Source organism: Sinocyclocheilus anshuiensis, unplaced genomic scaffold (genome assembly GCF_001515605.1).
Source record: "Sinocyclocheilus anshuiensis isolate Anshui unplaced genomic scaffold, SAMN03320099.WGS_v1.1 scaffold393, whole genome shotgun sequence".
In the NCBI taxonomy this organism is placed as follows: Eukaryota; Metazoa; Chordata; class Actinopteri; order Cypriniformes; family Cyprinidae; genus Sinocyclocheilus; species Sinocyclocheilus anshuiensis.
The window spans coordinates 2,039,727-2,054,138 of NW_015536501.1; the positions used below are offsets into that span (position 1 = coordinate 2,039,727).

At 35.8% G+C, this 14,412-nt stretch overlaps 1 protein-coding gene across 3 annotated transcripts in view; it reads left to right on the top strand.

The window, feature by feature from the left end:
• Window positions 1-11,351, top strand: part of LOC107689579 (scavenger receptor class B, member 1) — a 16,614-nt gene extending 5,263 nt beyond the window's left edge. Inside the window, exons 6-13 of one of the 3 annotated variants that reach the window (XM_016487616.1) lie at window positions 1,678-1,793; window positions 2,046-2,212; window positions 2,758-2,876; window positions 7,296-7,369; window positions 7,538-7,589; window positions 8,140-8,286; window positions 9,941-10,010; window positions 11,193-11,279. In XM_016487616.1, coding sequence (XP_016343102.1) covers window positions 1,678-1,793; window positions 2,046-2,212; window positions 2,758-2,876; window positions 7,296-7,369; window positions 7,538-7,589; window positions 8,140-8,286; window positions 9,941-10,010; window positions 11,193-11,206 — 759 coding nt within the window. In that variant the 3' untranslated portion in view covers window positions 11,207-11,279. Of the gene's footprint in view, window positions 1-1,677; window positions 1,794-2,045; window positions 2,213-2,757; window positions 2,877-7,295; window positions 7,370-7,537; window positions 7,590-8,139; window positions 8,287-9,940; window positions 10,012-11,192 lie in introns of all 3 variants that reach the window. The other 2 variants (XM_016487625.1, XM_016487609.1) reach the window with 2 other exon arrangements.
• Window positions 11,352-14,412: the final 3,061 nt, after the last annotated feature.

Below are 14,412 nucleotides of genomic sequence, written 5' to 3' on the forward strand. Positions count from 1 at the left end.
TGTATTGCAGTATTCAAACAATAAATGCCGTTTTGGCGCTGTTTAATGTGGAGTGACAGATCGCTGTAGTGCCTCAGATCAACAGACGCGGTAGAACTGATCGTCTCCTCCACATTAATACCAGTTTCAGCACAAAATAAACATGACTAAACATCCGAAGGTAAGTTAAAAGAAAGAGTACGACTTTACAATCTGTATCCTGTCTCATGTAATCTCTCAATCAGTGTTTCAGCCGCGCAAAGACGTCAATAGCCTATAACGGCTTGTAAACAATGTCAGGTAACGTCACATTTACCTCAGAAAAACATATTCGGTGACCATAAACTCATTAGTCAGCTAGAAAAGTAAACTGTAGAGTTCAAATTTATGTTTGAATAAATCCATCAAGTTTTTATGACAGCCACCGTTATGTTTATATTTTAAAAAACGAATTGAAGTAGAAATATTATTATGTAATTGTAACTTTATTATTTTAAAAACTTCATTAGGTGTAATTTTAACAAATCAGTCAATTTTAACCTTCAATATTATAGTAATGTAGTACCAACTGACTCTCATGTATATTTTACAGCATTAGTTTTTTCCTTGAGAAAATTTGGCATGTACTGTACCTGATATATATCCAAAATAATCGATATTGAATCAAATCGAATTGGTAATCGAATCGAATTGCAAGCTTGTGAATGAGAATCGAATCGAATCGTGAAATTTGTGTCAAAACCCAGCCCTAGTCAACAGCAGTGTTGGCAATCCCAAATTGTTTCGCAAAGAAATATATTGAATAAAGTACTACAGTATATGCAATAAATATGTAATTTTAGCTAGTATTTGCATATGTAATATATGTAAATATGTATATGATATTTTACACAAGTAAAAAAATAATATTTTTTAATGCTCACCAAGGCTGCATTTTTTATTTTCCTTTCTACTCTTTTCTCGTTTCTTTTCATGTTTTTCTCTCTTCTTTTTTTTTACCCTATCTCTTTATTTTTCATAATTTTTTGCTTTTTTGTTTTTAATTTTTATTGTAATTTTTCTGTTTGTCTTTCACCTTTTTCTTTTTTTCCTTTTCTTTTTACTCATTCTTTTCTTTTAATTATTTACTAAAAACTGTAATATTGTGAAATATTAATACAGTTCAAAATAAATGTTTCTATTTTAACAGTATATTAGTAATAGTAATAGTAATAGTAAATTGTAATTTATTTCTGTAATGGCAAAGCTGAATTTTTAGGAGCTTTTCTTTTCTTACCTTTTCTTTTCCTGTTGTTACCCTTTCTTTTTATTTTCTTTTTTCTTGTCTTTTCCTATTGTTATCTTTTGTTTTTTATTTCTCTTCTCTTTTTCTTTTCTTTTCCTTTTGTTACCCTTTCTTTTTCTCTTATGGCAAAGCTGACTTTTCATCAGTCATTACTCCAATCTTCAGTATCTCATGATTTTCAGGATTTGAACATTTTTACATTTTATTAAAAATTACTTTAATATTATAAATGGACTTTTAAATCATTATTTGTTTACATTATTACGGGATATTTGTGAGTTGCTGTTTATTAAGATTAAGTTACTGAAAGTTGTCTTGGATTTGATGCTGCCAGTGTAGGACAGATTTTGTGGTGTTGCATAAAGGAAGTGATATCATGCTGTATGCCAAGGATCTTTGTTTTGTCGTTGCAGGTGGATTACTGGAGGTCTGAAGAGTGTAACTTGATCAATGGTACAGCGGGTCAAATGTGGCCTCCGTTCATGACCAAAGAGTCGACGATGCCCTTCTATAGCCCTGATGCGTGCAGGTAACACCCTCACTTATGCCCTCCGTAAGATAATAAGATTTTAACCCTTTAAACCCTTTACATTTTTTTCCCACTGAAAGTACAGAAAGTTTTCTATCAAACGATACCAACCTTTTAACTCTCCTTGCTACAGTCTTTGAGTTATGAGTCATTATTTTTGTGTATGTCACTCAGAAAAAACATCAACTTCAGTGAGGGTTAATGCCTGTATGGTTTCTAAGGGCACGTTTTGTGGCAATTGTCCAAACTCAGGTCCATGGAGCTGGTGTACCAAAGGCCAGGCGTGTCGCGTGGGGTTCCTGTGTACCGCTTCGTGGCTCCAAAGACTCTTTTTGCCAACGGTGCAGATTATCCTCCCAATGAGGGCTTCTGTCCATGTCGACAGTCCGGCCTTCTCAACGTCAGCACCTGCAGACACAGTGAGTCTCTGTTATCAAGACTTATATTTATGACTTACCTGCTGCCTATACAGTCAATTACACTGTAGGGTTTTATGTCAGGATCTGTGTTCTTGTGTCAGTAAACATTTTGTTCATACTGGTTTTCTAGCTAGTGTGTTATATGGCTTCCATGCTTAGATTTTTTTTTTTTCTTTTTCTTTTTCTTTTCTTTTCTTTTTTTTTTTTTTCTTTTCTTAGCCTTTCCTTTTCTTTTCTTTTTCCTTTGCTATTTTTCCTTTCTTTTATTTTTTCTATTTTTTTTGCCCTTTTCTTTTTTTCTCTCTTTTCTTTAACCTTATCTCTTTTATTGTTCTTAATTTTTTAAGGACATATGGACATCAACTTATCACCACTGATAAGCAACTACTAAGCATAATGTAGAAACTTAAATTTTCTGTAAAGCTGCTTTGCAACGATTTGTATCATGAAAAGCGCTATACAAATAAACTTGAGTTGAATTGATTTTATTTTTCCTTTTTCTCCATGTCATGCACTTTTATTCTTTTTCTTTTTTCCTGTCTCAGATTCCCCTGTGTTCATCTCCCATCCGCACTTTTTGGAGGCTGATCCCGTCCTTTTGGACACAGTCAATGGATTGAGCCCAAATGAAGATGAACATGGGCTTTTCATCGATATCCACCCGGTAAGAAAACCAGGCACACAGAACAAAAACTGTGACATGTAGAATTATTATTGGGAACTACTTCATGTAATTAGGTGGACATTTCTAGTATTTCTAGACTTTTTCTGGAAATAAAGTTATATAAAAAAAAATGATATAATTTATTATACAGTGGGTACGGAAAGTATTCAGACCCCCTTCAATTTTTCACTCTTTGTTATATTGCAGCCATTTGCTAAAATCATTTAAGTTAATTTTTTTTCCTCATTAATGTACACACAGCACCCCATATTGACAGAAAAACACAGAATTGTTGACATTTTTGCAGATTTATTAAAAAAGAAAAACTGAAATATCACATGGTCCTAAGTATTCAGACCCTTTGCTGTGACACTCTTATATTTAACTCAGGTGCTGTCCATTTCTTCTGATCATCCTTGAGATGGTTCTACACCTTCATTTGAGTCCAGCTGTGGGGTCTGAATACTTTCCGTACCCACTGTATATACATCATAAATGTATTAAATTATAAAATGTGTAGCTATCCATTTTTTACAACTCCTATAATTTATAACAAAATCTTTAAAAATATTTACATCAAGAAGGCAAACGACATTAAAGCAGCACTGTGTAACTTTTGGCGCTCTAGCGGTTAATAAACAGAACTGCACACATCCCGCGGAAGAACATTCCAACCGGAGCTACTTCTCTAAGTTTGTCTATGGCGATTCACGCAGGTATGTGTTACTCCGCAGCGGTGACGACCCGACCAGGCTACAATAGTCCAAATATAAGTACTTATTATAAGTGTACCGTAGTACGTTGTTCATGTGTTCTGCAGTGAGGTCCATCTCGTTGCCCTGTGTTCTATGTTTTTGTTTGTTCAGCACTTTGGTCAGCCGTGCTTGCTGTTTCTAAATGTGCTATATAAATATATCTTTTATCTAAATTTGTTGCATAAATGTCTGACTTTATTTACCTTTAAAAGATTTACTAGCAGATTTAGCCCGTTGCTGTGTTCTGTGTTTGAGGTCAACACTTCTTCTAACTGTGACATAACTAATACTGCATGCTTGTGGTTATGAAAATCAGTATTTCAGCTTTGTCACTGGTTTGATAATGAGATTACATTGCTCATTACTGCCATTAAACCATTACAAAATCTGATAAGCTAATTGGAAAGGATGATTACCGTGACCTTTATGATGTTTGTGTAGCTTTCAGCAACTTAATGACCCATTATAAACAAGATTAAGATTCTAAAGGTATGGTCTTTTTACATGGTCAATGACTTGACTAAAGGTTTTCTGATGACATATTTTAGATTTAAACCGTTGTGTTTAATTCAGTAGTGCTGTGGTTTATAGGGGGTTAAACATAGCTGGAAATCTGGCATTTGCTATTTTGATTTTATTTGGTTTTGCAGTCTAGTACTGAGCATTGATCACTTAGCTGCTGATGTTAGATGTGAAACTCCTGATGTCTGCATCCATGGGCCTTTTGCCACACACGTAGTTTGATAAGACAAACTCCACTTTATGACTTCTGATAAGCTGGAGATACAGACACCGCTTTACATCGCTAAATTGAACAGAATTGCACAATCCTGACACGCTTCTTGGCCGGCTATTCGTCCAGTTGTTCTCCCTTCATCTGTTTTCATGCTTGCGTTTATCGTCAATGAAAAAGACATTTCTCTGAAAGTGCTGCGGGACATGCGAACAACCTCGGCTTGGGTTGAGCGTCTGGGATGAATTGACGGCATGACACCTGATTAGCTCCAGAGTCTGTGAATGCATTACTAAGTTGTCACGAAAGCTCTTTGGATTCAGTGTTTTCTGCGGAAGCACATGCTCTCATTGAATCTATGCCCACAAAATAATGATTTAAATAGAGAACAATGCAGTTTAGTTCTGTTTGTTAGATCATGCCTCCACGCCAGATAATTAAGATCCAGCCCCAGATGCCAGATCCTGTCAGAAAATATCTGTTTTATCTGGTAACAGAACAACTAGTCAGCAAAACTGCCTAATACCCCAAAACCTGTTAACAGCAAAGTCTTGTCTGGTACCCAAAATACCCAAAACGAGTGTTTAACGGTCTTCTATCAGCCAAGACGTTGACTGAGAAAAGCCAGTGAAGAGCAGAAGCAGGAGACAAAGTGATGATGATAAAAAGGAGCAGAGTTTATTGTATAGTCTTAGTATAGTATTGTATAATCTTAGTTGCGTATGTTTCAGTGTTTAGACTTCGTCTGACCAGCACAAATTCAATAAGTAGTGTTATACCAAAACAACATCCCATAAACCTTGAGTTTCCATAAACATTCCCTCGTATCTCTTATTCATGAAGACAAACAGCCCTTGAAACACAAAGTCACATAAGGGGCCACCGCAGGACATACCAACTTTATTTAATGGCAGCTACCATTTACAGCTTTAATCCAATATGTATTCAAGCTAAAACTTGCTGTAATAGTATTTAGTGTTCCCTGGGAATCTAACTCATTGGTACCAAATCTTAACTGTAGTTCACTAAATGTTTGATTTTCATAGTGCAGAAAGGCATGTGTTTACCTTTTGAATTCATAGAAGCCATGTTGGTCATTGAACCTTCTGGACTCATCATAAAACGGAGTACCTTTCACTCCAAAGGATTATGCCTTTGCACATTTGTTTTCTCAACTAATGTTTATGTTTTGAGCAGTTATGTTCATTTATAATAGTGTCTTTATTTGTGTTCACTTGTTTTTCATTTGTTTCAGAAAACGTTTTTTTTTTTTAATTGTAATTCTATTTCACTTGCTGTATTTTTGATCAAATAAATTCAGCCATAAATATTATTTGGATGATAGTGTATGATTTATATACCAGGGAAAATGTTCAAATTATACTTATACATTTGATTTTCATCCAGGCTTGGGTTTCAGGGATCCTATAAGCCATTTATGGATATTCTAGTTTATTTACTTATTCATCAGGAATATATATATATATTCTCTTTAACTTGTATTATGTGTTGGTTGTTTTTTAAAAGGTACCAAAGATTTAGGCTACGTTTACACGACAATGATGTAGTCAAAAATGGAAACGTTTTTCCCTTGCGTTTTTAAAAAGTTTCACGTATACACTACAACGTTTTCAAAAAGATTCGCGTTTACACATATCCGCGAAAACGGCCAAAAACGCTGTATTACTACCTATGCCAGGCCAGTAGTTGGCGCTGTCACCTTGTTAGTAAACAGTACCTGTATAGGAAGTGACGATTATATTTTGAATATAATCCTTCTCTGCTGTTGGGTGTAATATTGGTGAAGTAAATCCACACTTTGCTGAAAAAGCGTTAGCAAACTCTTGAGCAGCAGCAACACTACTAGTGATGGGACGATTGATACCGAGGCTCCGACGCAGTTTTCAAAGCACTATTGTATCACACACTGTGCCGATGCTTGTATCGAAATGACAATACCACATGATTGATGACGTTTGAAGCTTCGAACGTCATGCAGTATCGGAAGGTTGAAAAAAATCGGCACTTCGCATGACTCTTGTGTTTGATTTACATTGACTTGGTTGTGTGTGCGTACACTTATTTGAGATTCAGTAGAATAGTTTAGAATAACCTCAACACCAGACAGAAACTGAATGCACGTCACACCTCTATTACATTTTATCATGTTCTAGTCCACTGACCGGACTACACATGACACGAGTTGGCACAGATTAAAAACTTTTTCAAACCATCCTCTGCTCCGCGATGTTTCGTTAGATAGGCTGGAGAAACCGAGTCTGACCACCAGATGTCGCTAATGCGCACTGTGTTAAAATGCTTCGAGTAATGAACCGTTTTTCGGCACAATTTCATGAAAGCCTTAAACGGTTCAGAAAGCCTCGGTTTCCCATCACTAAACACTACCATATACTCCGTCATTGTTGTGTATGTTTGTTCGCGCTTGCCTTTAAAATCGACACGTACTGTGCATGTCTACATACCTAACACGTACTACGCACATGCATGACGTCACCGTTTTCAAAGATTCCCGTTTTGGGTGTTTACACGGAAACGACAACGGTGGCGTTTTCAAAAACTTGCACTTTGAAACCCATTTTTCAAAAATATGCGTTTTCATTCCCCAAAACGCCGTTGTCGTGTAAACCAACAGGCAAAGCGCATAAAAAGTTTCCTGTTTTTGGCTGAAAACGTTGTCGTGTAAACGGCCCCTTATTCAAGAGCACCTTGGAGCACCTTGTTCTATAGAATCAAGTTTATAAAGGCAATGTACTGGGTGTTTTATATTGGATGTTAGCTAAACCTCTACTAAACTAATACTTCAAGATTAAAAATATAGTGTTGAAGCAAAGAGCTTAAATTCTCTTCCCGAGTGAAATAAATCTGATCTGTATCAAGCAGTCAGTTTTCATTGAAAACTTTGTATTACAGGAGACCGGAGTGCCAATGAAAGTTTCCATTCGGCTGCAGCTCAACCTGCTCATCAAGAGTGTGTTTGGCATCTCGTAAGTACGGAACAGATACAGTAGGTCAACGGTCTCAAATATCTGTGTCCGCTCTGAGGTCCAGTCACACAGAACTCACAGAAGCTGTTGTGAAACGTGTTTGTTTTTGACGGCAGCACTGTTCTTTACAGTGACTCATTTCTGTGTGCTGTGGTTTGCTCGTTTCAGAGAAACCGGAAATATAGCTGAAGTGGTGATGCCCATGATCTGGTTTGAAGAGGTAGGAGTGAATTACAAAAAGAAAACAACGGCAAAAAATATCTCATGATGTCTAAATAAAATGGCGAGTCCCCAACAAATGGCTGAAATGTGCCAAAATACAGCATTTTTCCATTTACAAGTTTGGTACATTTTAGTTTCACATCTCAAATTCACTTAAATTTGGGGTTTAAAAGACCCTTAATGTTTAGTAATATGATCAGTTTTACTACGCTGACACTATTGGATGAGTACAAAATTAAATTGAGCTGAATAATGACTGTTGTCTTTTGTAGAGCTGCTTTATAGCTGAATCAAATTAGTTTTTATAATGAATTCTGCATCATTTCTAATTCTACACTGAACTAAATGGACTGATTAATGACACTTTTTTTCTTTTTGGAGCTGCTTTACAGCTGAAATTGTATTTGTTTCATAGCTAAAGACCTTCGCGACACTAAAACCGTTGTTTTGTTGTTTATTACTGTGACTCTGTATTGTATAAAAACACTGTATGAGTAAATGTGACTTGAATTCAATTCGAAAGAGAGAACATTTTTCATCTTTCCCAGAGCGGCTACATTGATGGTCCCGTCCTCAACACGTTCCGCACCAGTCTGGTGGTGCTGCCCATGGTCATGGAGTACATGCAGTACATCTTCATCGCTCTCGGACTCGCAGGCATTTTGGGAGCCGTGATGTTATACGTCAATGACAAGGTACGTGGCTTACTGCGCTTATTTTGCATGTTTGAGTATTTTACGTATAATATCTTTTGCTTCAGAGCATGTATGTTTGTGTGAGTGCATGTGCGATATGTGAGCTATTGAGAGGAAGTGAGTTTACGTGATGTTGAGCAAATGCAGTTTGTTTTTTAATTGTGTCTGCAAAGGTAAGGTTTAGCTTAAGAACCCAAATGCACTTTTAATATTCCTTTATCACCCCACATTAACACTCTGCATGGGTTTAGGTGGTCTAAAGTGCAACATTTGCATGATTTGTTTTACAGAAAGCCACGAAAAAGACATCAGTATCTCTCACACAGGGGGTCAGCACCAACTATTTATATTTGCATATTAAAAAACAGAGATTACAGTGCGAATTACAATCAAAAATGTGTATATGCATGTAATTTTCAAATCTCTAGACTTTAAAACACTTTTGATTGTTTACGGTGTCATTTAAAGTAAACATTTACACACCCTCAGGCCATTATAGATGTAGATGAGTTTGTTTGTTCATCAGAACAGATTTGGAGAATTGTAGAATTCCATCACTTTGCTCAGCAATGGTCCTCTGCAGTGAATGGGTGCCGTCAGAATGAGAGTCCAAACAGCTGATAAAAACATCACAATAATCCACAAATAATCCACACCACTCCAAGTCCATCAGTTAACATATTATGAAGAGAAAAGCTGCATGTTTGTAAGAAACAAATCCATCACTGAGGCATTTTAACTTTAAACCATAGCATCTGGACAAGCCCATAAACTATAATAACGCTTCTTTCGGTGAAAAAGTCCATCCCCTGTTGTCCTTTCACATCAAAATCCACCTACATATTTGTTTAGAACTGATTTGGACTGATTTTGCTTGTAAACCATGCTTGATCTATGCGTATTTCACTCCTGATTCAGACAAAACAACTTTTGACTGGAGAAAACAATATTATGGTTAGAGGACTGGAATCAACTGCTTGTTAAAAAAAGTTAAAAACATTTAAATGATGGATTTGGTTTTACAAAAATCCATCTTTTCACTTTACAAGACATTCATTGATGGACTTGGAGTGGTGTGGATTACTTGTGGATTATTGTGATGTTTTTATCAGCTGTTTGGACTCTCATTCTGACGGCACCCATTCACTGCAGAGGATCCATTGGTGAGCAAAGTGATGGAATGCTACAATTCTCCAAATCTGTTCTGATGAACAAACAAACTCTTCTACATCTATAATGGTCTGAGGGTGAATACATTTTTTCATATTTTTTTATTTTTGGGTGAACTGAAAAAAGCAAAGCCTGATCATACTTAAATGTAATGTTGCTGCTTTGAAAAAATGGACAGCCAGAGCGCGATGATCCCTGACCGATGAGTTTTATTATAAAAATATGCAAATCAAATGTCAAGGCATGTGATTTAACCACTGCACGATCATGTTCATCTTGCATGCTCCCGCCCCATTTCAATCACTTACATCATGCATGAATTGCTGCACACGAGCACTACAGGCCGCTCAACTTCCCTTCAGTTTCTGTCCGCTGTGATGATCTCAGTACTGTCACTGTGTCCAATAATCAACCTGAAGACCGCTGGCTCCAAATCAGTGTCACTGCCCCCCTGATGTTCAATGAGGTCTGGTTATTCTTTTAGGAAAGCGTAAAAGATACAAAACACGACCCGACCAATGAGACGGAGGCTGAAAAACATAGCATGAACGACAGGTGGGTTTTTTGGCTTAGACACGCCTCTTCTCAAACTCTTCTTCTGCAGGTGGGACATTTTTGGAGCAACACGAGCACATTGAAGTGAACGCATGTCTTCATTTCACCTTTATAGTCACTGTAAATTAATTTAATCTGTTTCACTGATCTGTCCATCATAACTCATCAGAACTTTTCGGGCAGTGTTCCCTCTAATTTGTTTTCTTGCAAAGAAAAAACTTTCTCTATTGGGTGGAATATTTGGTCACCTGGGCAAAAACATCTCTTATACCAGACCTTTACAGCGTACACACACACAAAAAAGTGGTTACATGCAGTTACACCAATTTGGCCCTTGATGTAACTTAATAATAATAAATCATGTCAAGCAGTTAATTCAGAAGTTTTATAATAAAAATGAAGCACTTTTAGGTTACCTGGGGAAACTTTTTTTCCCCAGTTCAGTGTTAATTCTTTACCAAGACATTTTATGGGAAGCTAATTTTAAAATAAATGTCATGTAAGGATTTTTTTATACTTTTTTATTATTAGACTTAAAAATAGTATTATATTATAGCACTGCAAGTATTTCTCATTGACTAGAATACAATGAAATGGCTTTGCCCACACATTTTTTATCTGCACGACATTTAATTTTTTTTTCTGTGTGGGTGTGACGTAAAGTTAGAGGAAAAAATTACATTAGAGGGAAACGGTGTTTGTGGGTCTGTATCAAACTGGGTGTTGATTTGTAAGCACAGGTAAGAGTATTTTCCAAAAAAGATTTTTTTTTTTTTGTTTGTTTTTTCTTTTACAAAAAAATAAGTTTCTATATTTTTGTTCATGTACTTCTTACTGTCAATTTTATTATTTTTATAATATTATTATTATTATACTTTATTGTATGTTGATCATAAAAATATATGAATTGAAATATGAAATATAAAATATATGCTTTGTGTTAAATACAATTTGTTAAAATTCATCAAACAAAAAGCATCAATTAAGAGTTTTTATTAACTAATATTTTTCTTTTGTTTTTTTTTTCATGTTTTTTTTTGTTTTACCAAAAATACAATTTCAGATAAAGCTTTTATATTTGTTTAAACTGTTTTAAGTGGTTTAGTGGAGACTTTTTAATTTTAGTGGGGACTTTTGTTTGTTGTTTTGCTGTTATACTAACTTGTTCTTCTTTTCACCGGCAGGTAAAAAGTAGGATGGGTGATCACCCCAGCGCAGATGTGGACCCATCCAGCTCAGCCAGTGAAAAGACCCCATTACTACGGACCCCAGCAAGCTAAAGTCACTATCCACATCACAGCCTGCTTCCACAATAAACTCACAATCCACTGGACAACAAATAAAAGTCATTATATTGAATGCTGGGATTGAATGAATGAACTGGTTTAAGTACAGACTATTTTGTGTAATGAAGGAATTTGATGTGGCGTGAGGGAGGGTGTTCACTTATTTGTGTCTTTTGCCCATTGGTTGGGTCTAAAGTGCTGTGTGGGGTCAATACAACATTTTTAAAGGTTATTTTTTGACACTTGAAAGACTTGACAAAATGTACTAGATATTGAAGTTCAAATGGAGCATTTATATAAAAAATGAAACATGACTAAATTGTCAAATCACTCCAAACCCTACTTTCTCAGAGAAAAAAAAAAACACTATCTGAAGATATTTAAGCTTTTATGTTGTAACCTTTAACCTTTATCCTGTAAGGACATGCTATGAACACTTTATGACAATAACGTACCATTGAATGAAATATCCTCTGAAAGCAGAAAAAAAAATGCTGAGCCATCACGCATTTCTCAATACGCTGAATACGTTTCCTGTATTCTGTCTCTAAATGCACTTGTATGTAATGGATGTAAAAGATTCCTAAATGTGTCACTGTGTTCTCTTCTCATTCTCTTGATTGCTGTTAATTATGAAATGAAATGGGTTTATTTTAAACATTTTAAGCCTTTATCAATATGGCTTTAAATTTCATGGTGGTTTGTTTTATATGCGTGATTCTCAGGCAGCCAAATGTTAAACTTGGCCTGGACAAATAGCCTATAACTCTGGCTGCAAACAATACATGGTCACGAGTCCATGATACATTTTATTACTGGTTAAATAATACTGTTAAGGTCTGTAAAAAGCTGTGCAGATGAGATAACAGTTGTCGACAAAGTTGTTATCAAATAGCATTGTGTTATGCTCATTGTATGAAAACGTGTTATCTCCATCCCTGTTGAAAAAACCAGCATATGCTGGTTATGTTTTGAAGCTGGGATGCTGGTTTAAGCTGGTCCTTTGCTGGTTTAAGCTGGTCCTTTGCTGGTTTGAGCTGGTCCTTTGCTGGTTTATGTTGGTCCTAAACTGGTATGACCAGCATAAACCAGCAAAGGACCAGCATAAACCAGCAAAGGACTAGCTCAAACCAGCAAAGGACCAGCTCAAACCAGCATCCCAGCTTCAAAACATACCTAACCAGCATATGCTGTTTTTTTCAACAGGGATAGACTGTATAAAAACAGGTTATCTCACACCAAAGTCAAATCAAAAATAGGATATAACCGAAGTATATACTGGCTAAAGATTAAATGAAGCACATTCCCCTAACATTTTTTGTTTGTTTTTTATTGTGGTGAGGTGTCTGACTGATTTAGGCCTAGGCATAATTGTTATTGGTAAGAATGATTCACATTAGAAAAAAGGCTATAATATCGAATCAAACTGCAGGCACATTTGTTTTATTAAAATCAACATAAAGGCCGCACAGCAAATACTATTATTTATAATTCATCGTTTCAAAACAAAAATGTCATTACATTACAGTAACGAGAATGAGGTTGTTTTTGCCGCCATTTTAAAGGTCGCAGTTCTTTTTACCGCCGCAAGATGGCAGCGAGTAACAAACGGTACAACGCGAGGAGAGCAGGGTTTGTGTTGAGCTGAGCTCAATCTTTCTTTGGGCTTGTTGCTAATCATTTGTTTACTTTGTTGATCCTTTTTGAATACCGTTTGTGTAATGCTTGCAGAACAAAACGGTGATGAAGAAATACAGAAATCCTTGTAAATGTGTCACCGTAGTTGTTTTGACAGAAACGAATAGTTCCTGATGTGAGTTTTTACATAAAAAAAAAAAAATCTTTTTTTTTTTGTGTGTGTGAAAAATTAGTTTATTTGTTCATCTTTCAATCATCATTGCATTGCAGTAGCCTGTGTTTTTCCTCCAGATATGATTGGGATAAAGTTACAACATTTTGTGTAAGTAGTGTGCAAGGGCTTAGGTTTGTTCTCTCCTTAAATACGAAACATTAATCAAACAACTGATTAATGAATTAATCCAAATTTCACAAAAAGCGTATGGACGTAATTATAATATAAGTCAGACATTGAAGAGTTGCTGTTTTTGTCATTCTGATGAAGATGTTGTTTGGCCTACCCACACAGAGATTTTGGTCAGATTTTTTTTATTGCTCATCCGATCTCTTTTGGAAACTATCCAAAGTTCTTGTAGTCTTAAAATAGTGAAAGGTGTATATTCATCGTAAGGTCTTTTATAATGAATTGGTTCTTTTTGGACTTCAAATTTTGGGCTACCATCCACTCCCGTTATAAAGCTTGGAAGAGCCAGGATGTTTTTTAATATAACTCCGATTGTTTTCGTCTGAAAGAAGAAAGTTATATACATCTAGGATGGCTTGAGGGTAAGTAAATCATGGGGTAATTTTCATTTTTAGGTGAACTTTAAGGTGTAAATTTATTACATTTTTGTTGTTGTTGTAACCTGGCAACACATCCCTTATGAAAAAAAAATCTATAGTTAAACCATGGCAACCACAAATTAACCAGTTTTGCTACACTAACCATACAGTAGTTTAAAGTTAGTGACTTTATTTACTTTATTAGCGCACATTGCTAGTCTTGATGTGAACATTTAATCCGTGCATGTTAAAGGGATAGTTCACCCAAAAATGAAAATTCTGTCATTAATTACTCACCCTCAGGTCGTTCTAAACCCGTAAGACCTCCGTTCATCTTCGGAACACAAATTAAGATATTTTTGATGAATTCTGAGAGCTCTCTGACCCTCCCATTGACAGCAATGTAATTAACACGGTCAATGTCCAGAAACATAACAAGGAGATCGGTAAAATAATCCATGTGACATCGGGGGTTCAACCGTAATTTTACGTAGAAAACGTATCCGCGTGACGCAGCTGACACAGAATAGCATACGCTGTTTACATTCAGTGGATATTCTCCAAAATGGCACCAGGGTGATGTGGAGGAGACGAATTGTTGAATAAAGTCTTTATTTTAGTTTTCTTTGCATACAAAAATTATTCTCGTAGCTTCGTAAAATTACGGTTGAACCCCTGATGTCACATGGATTATTTTACCGATCTCCTTGCTACG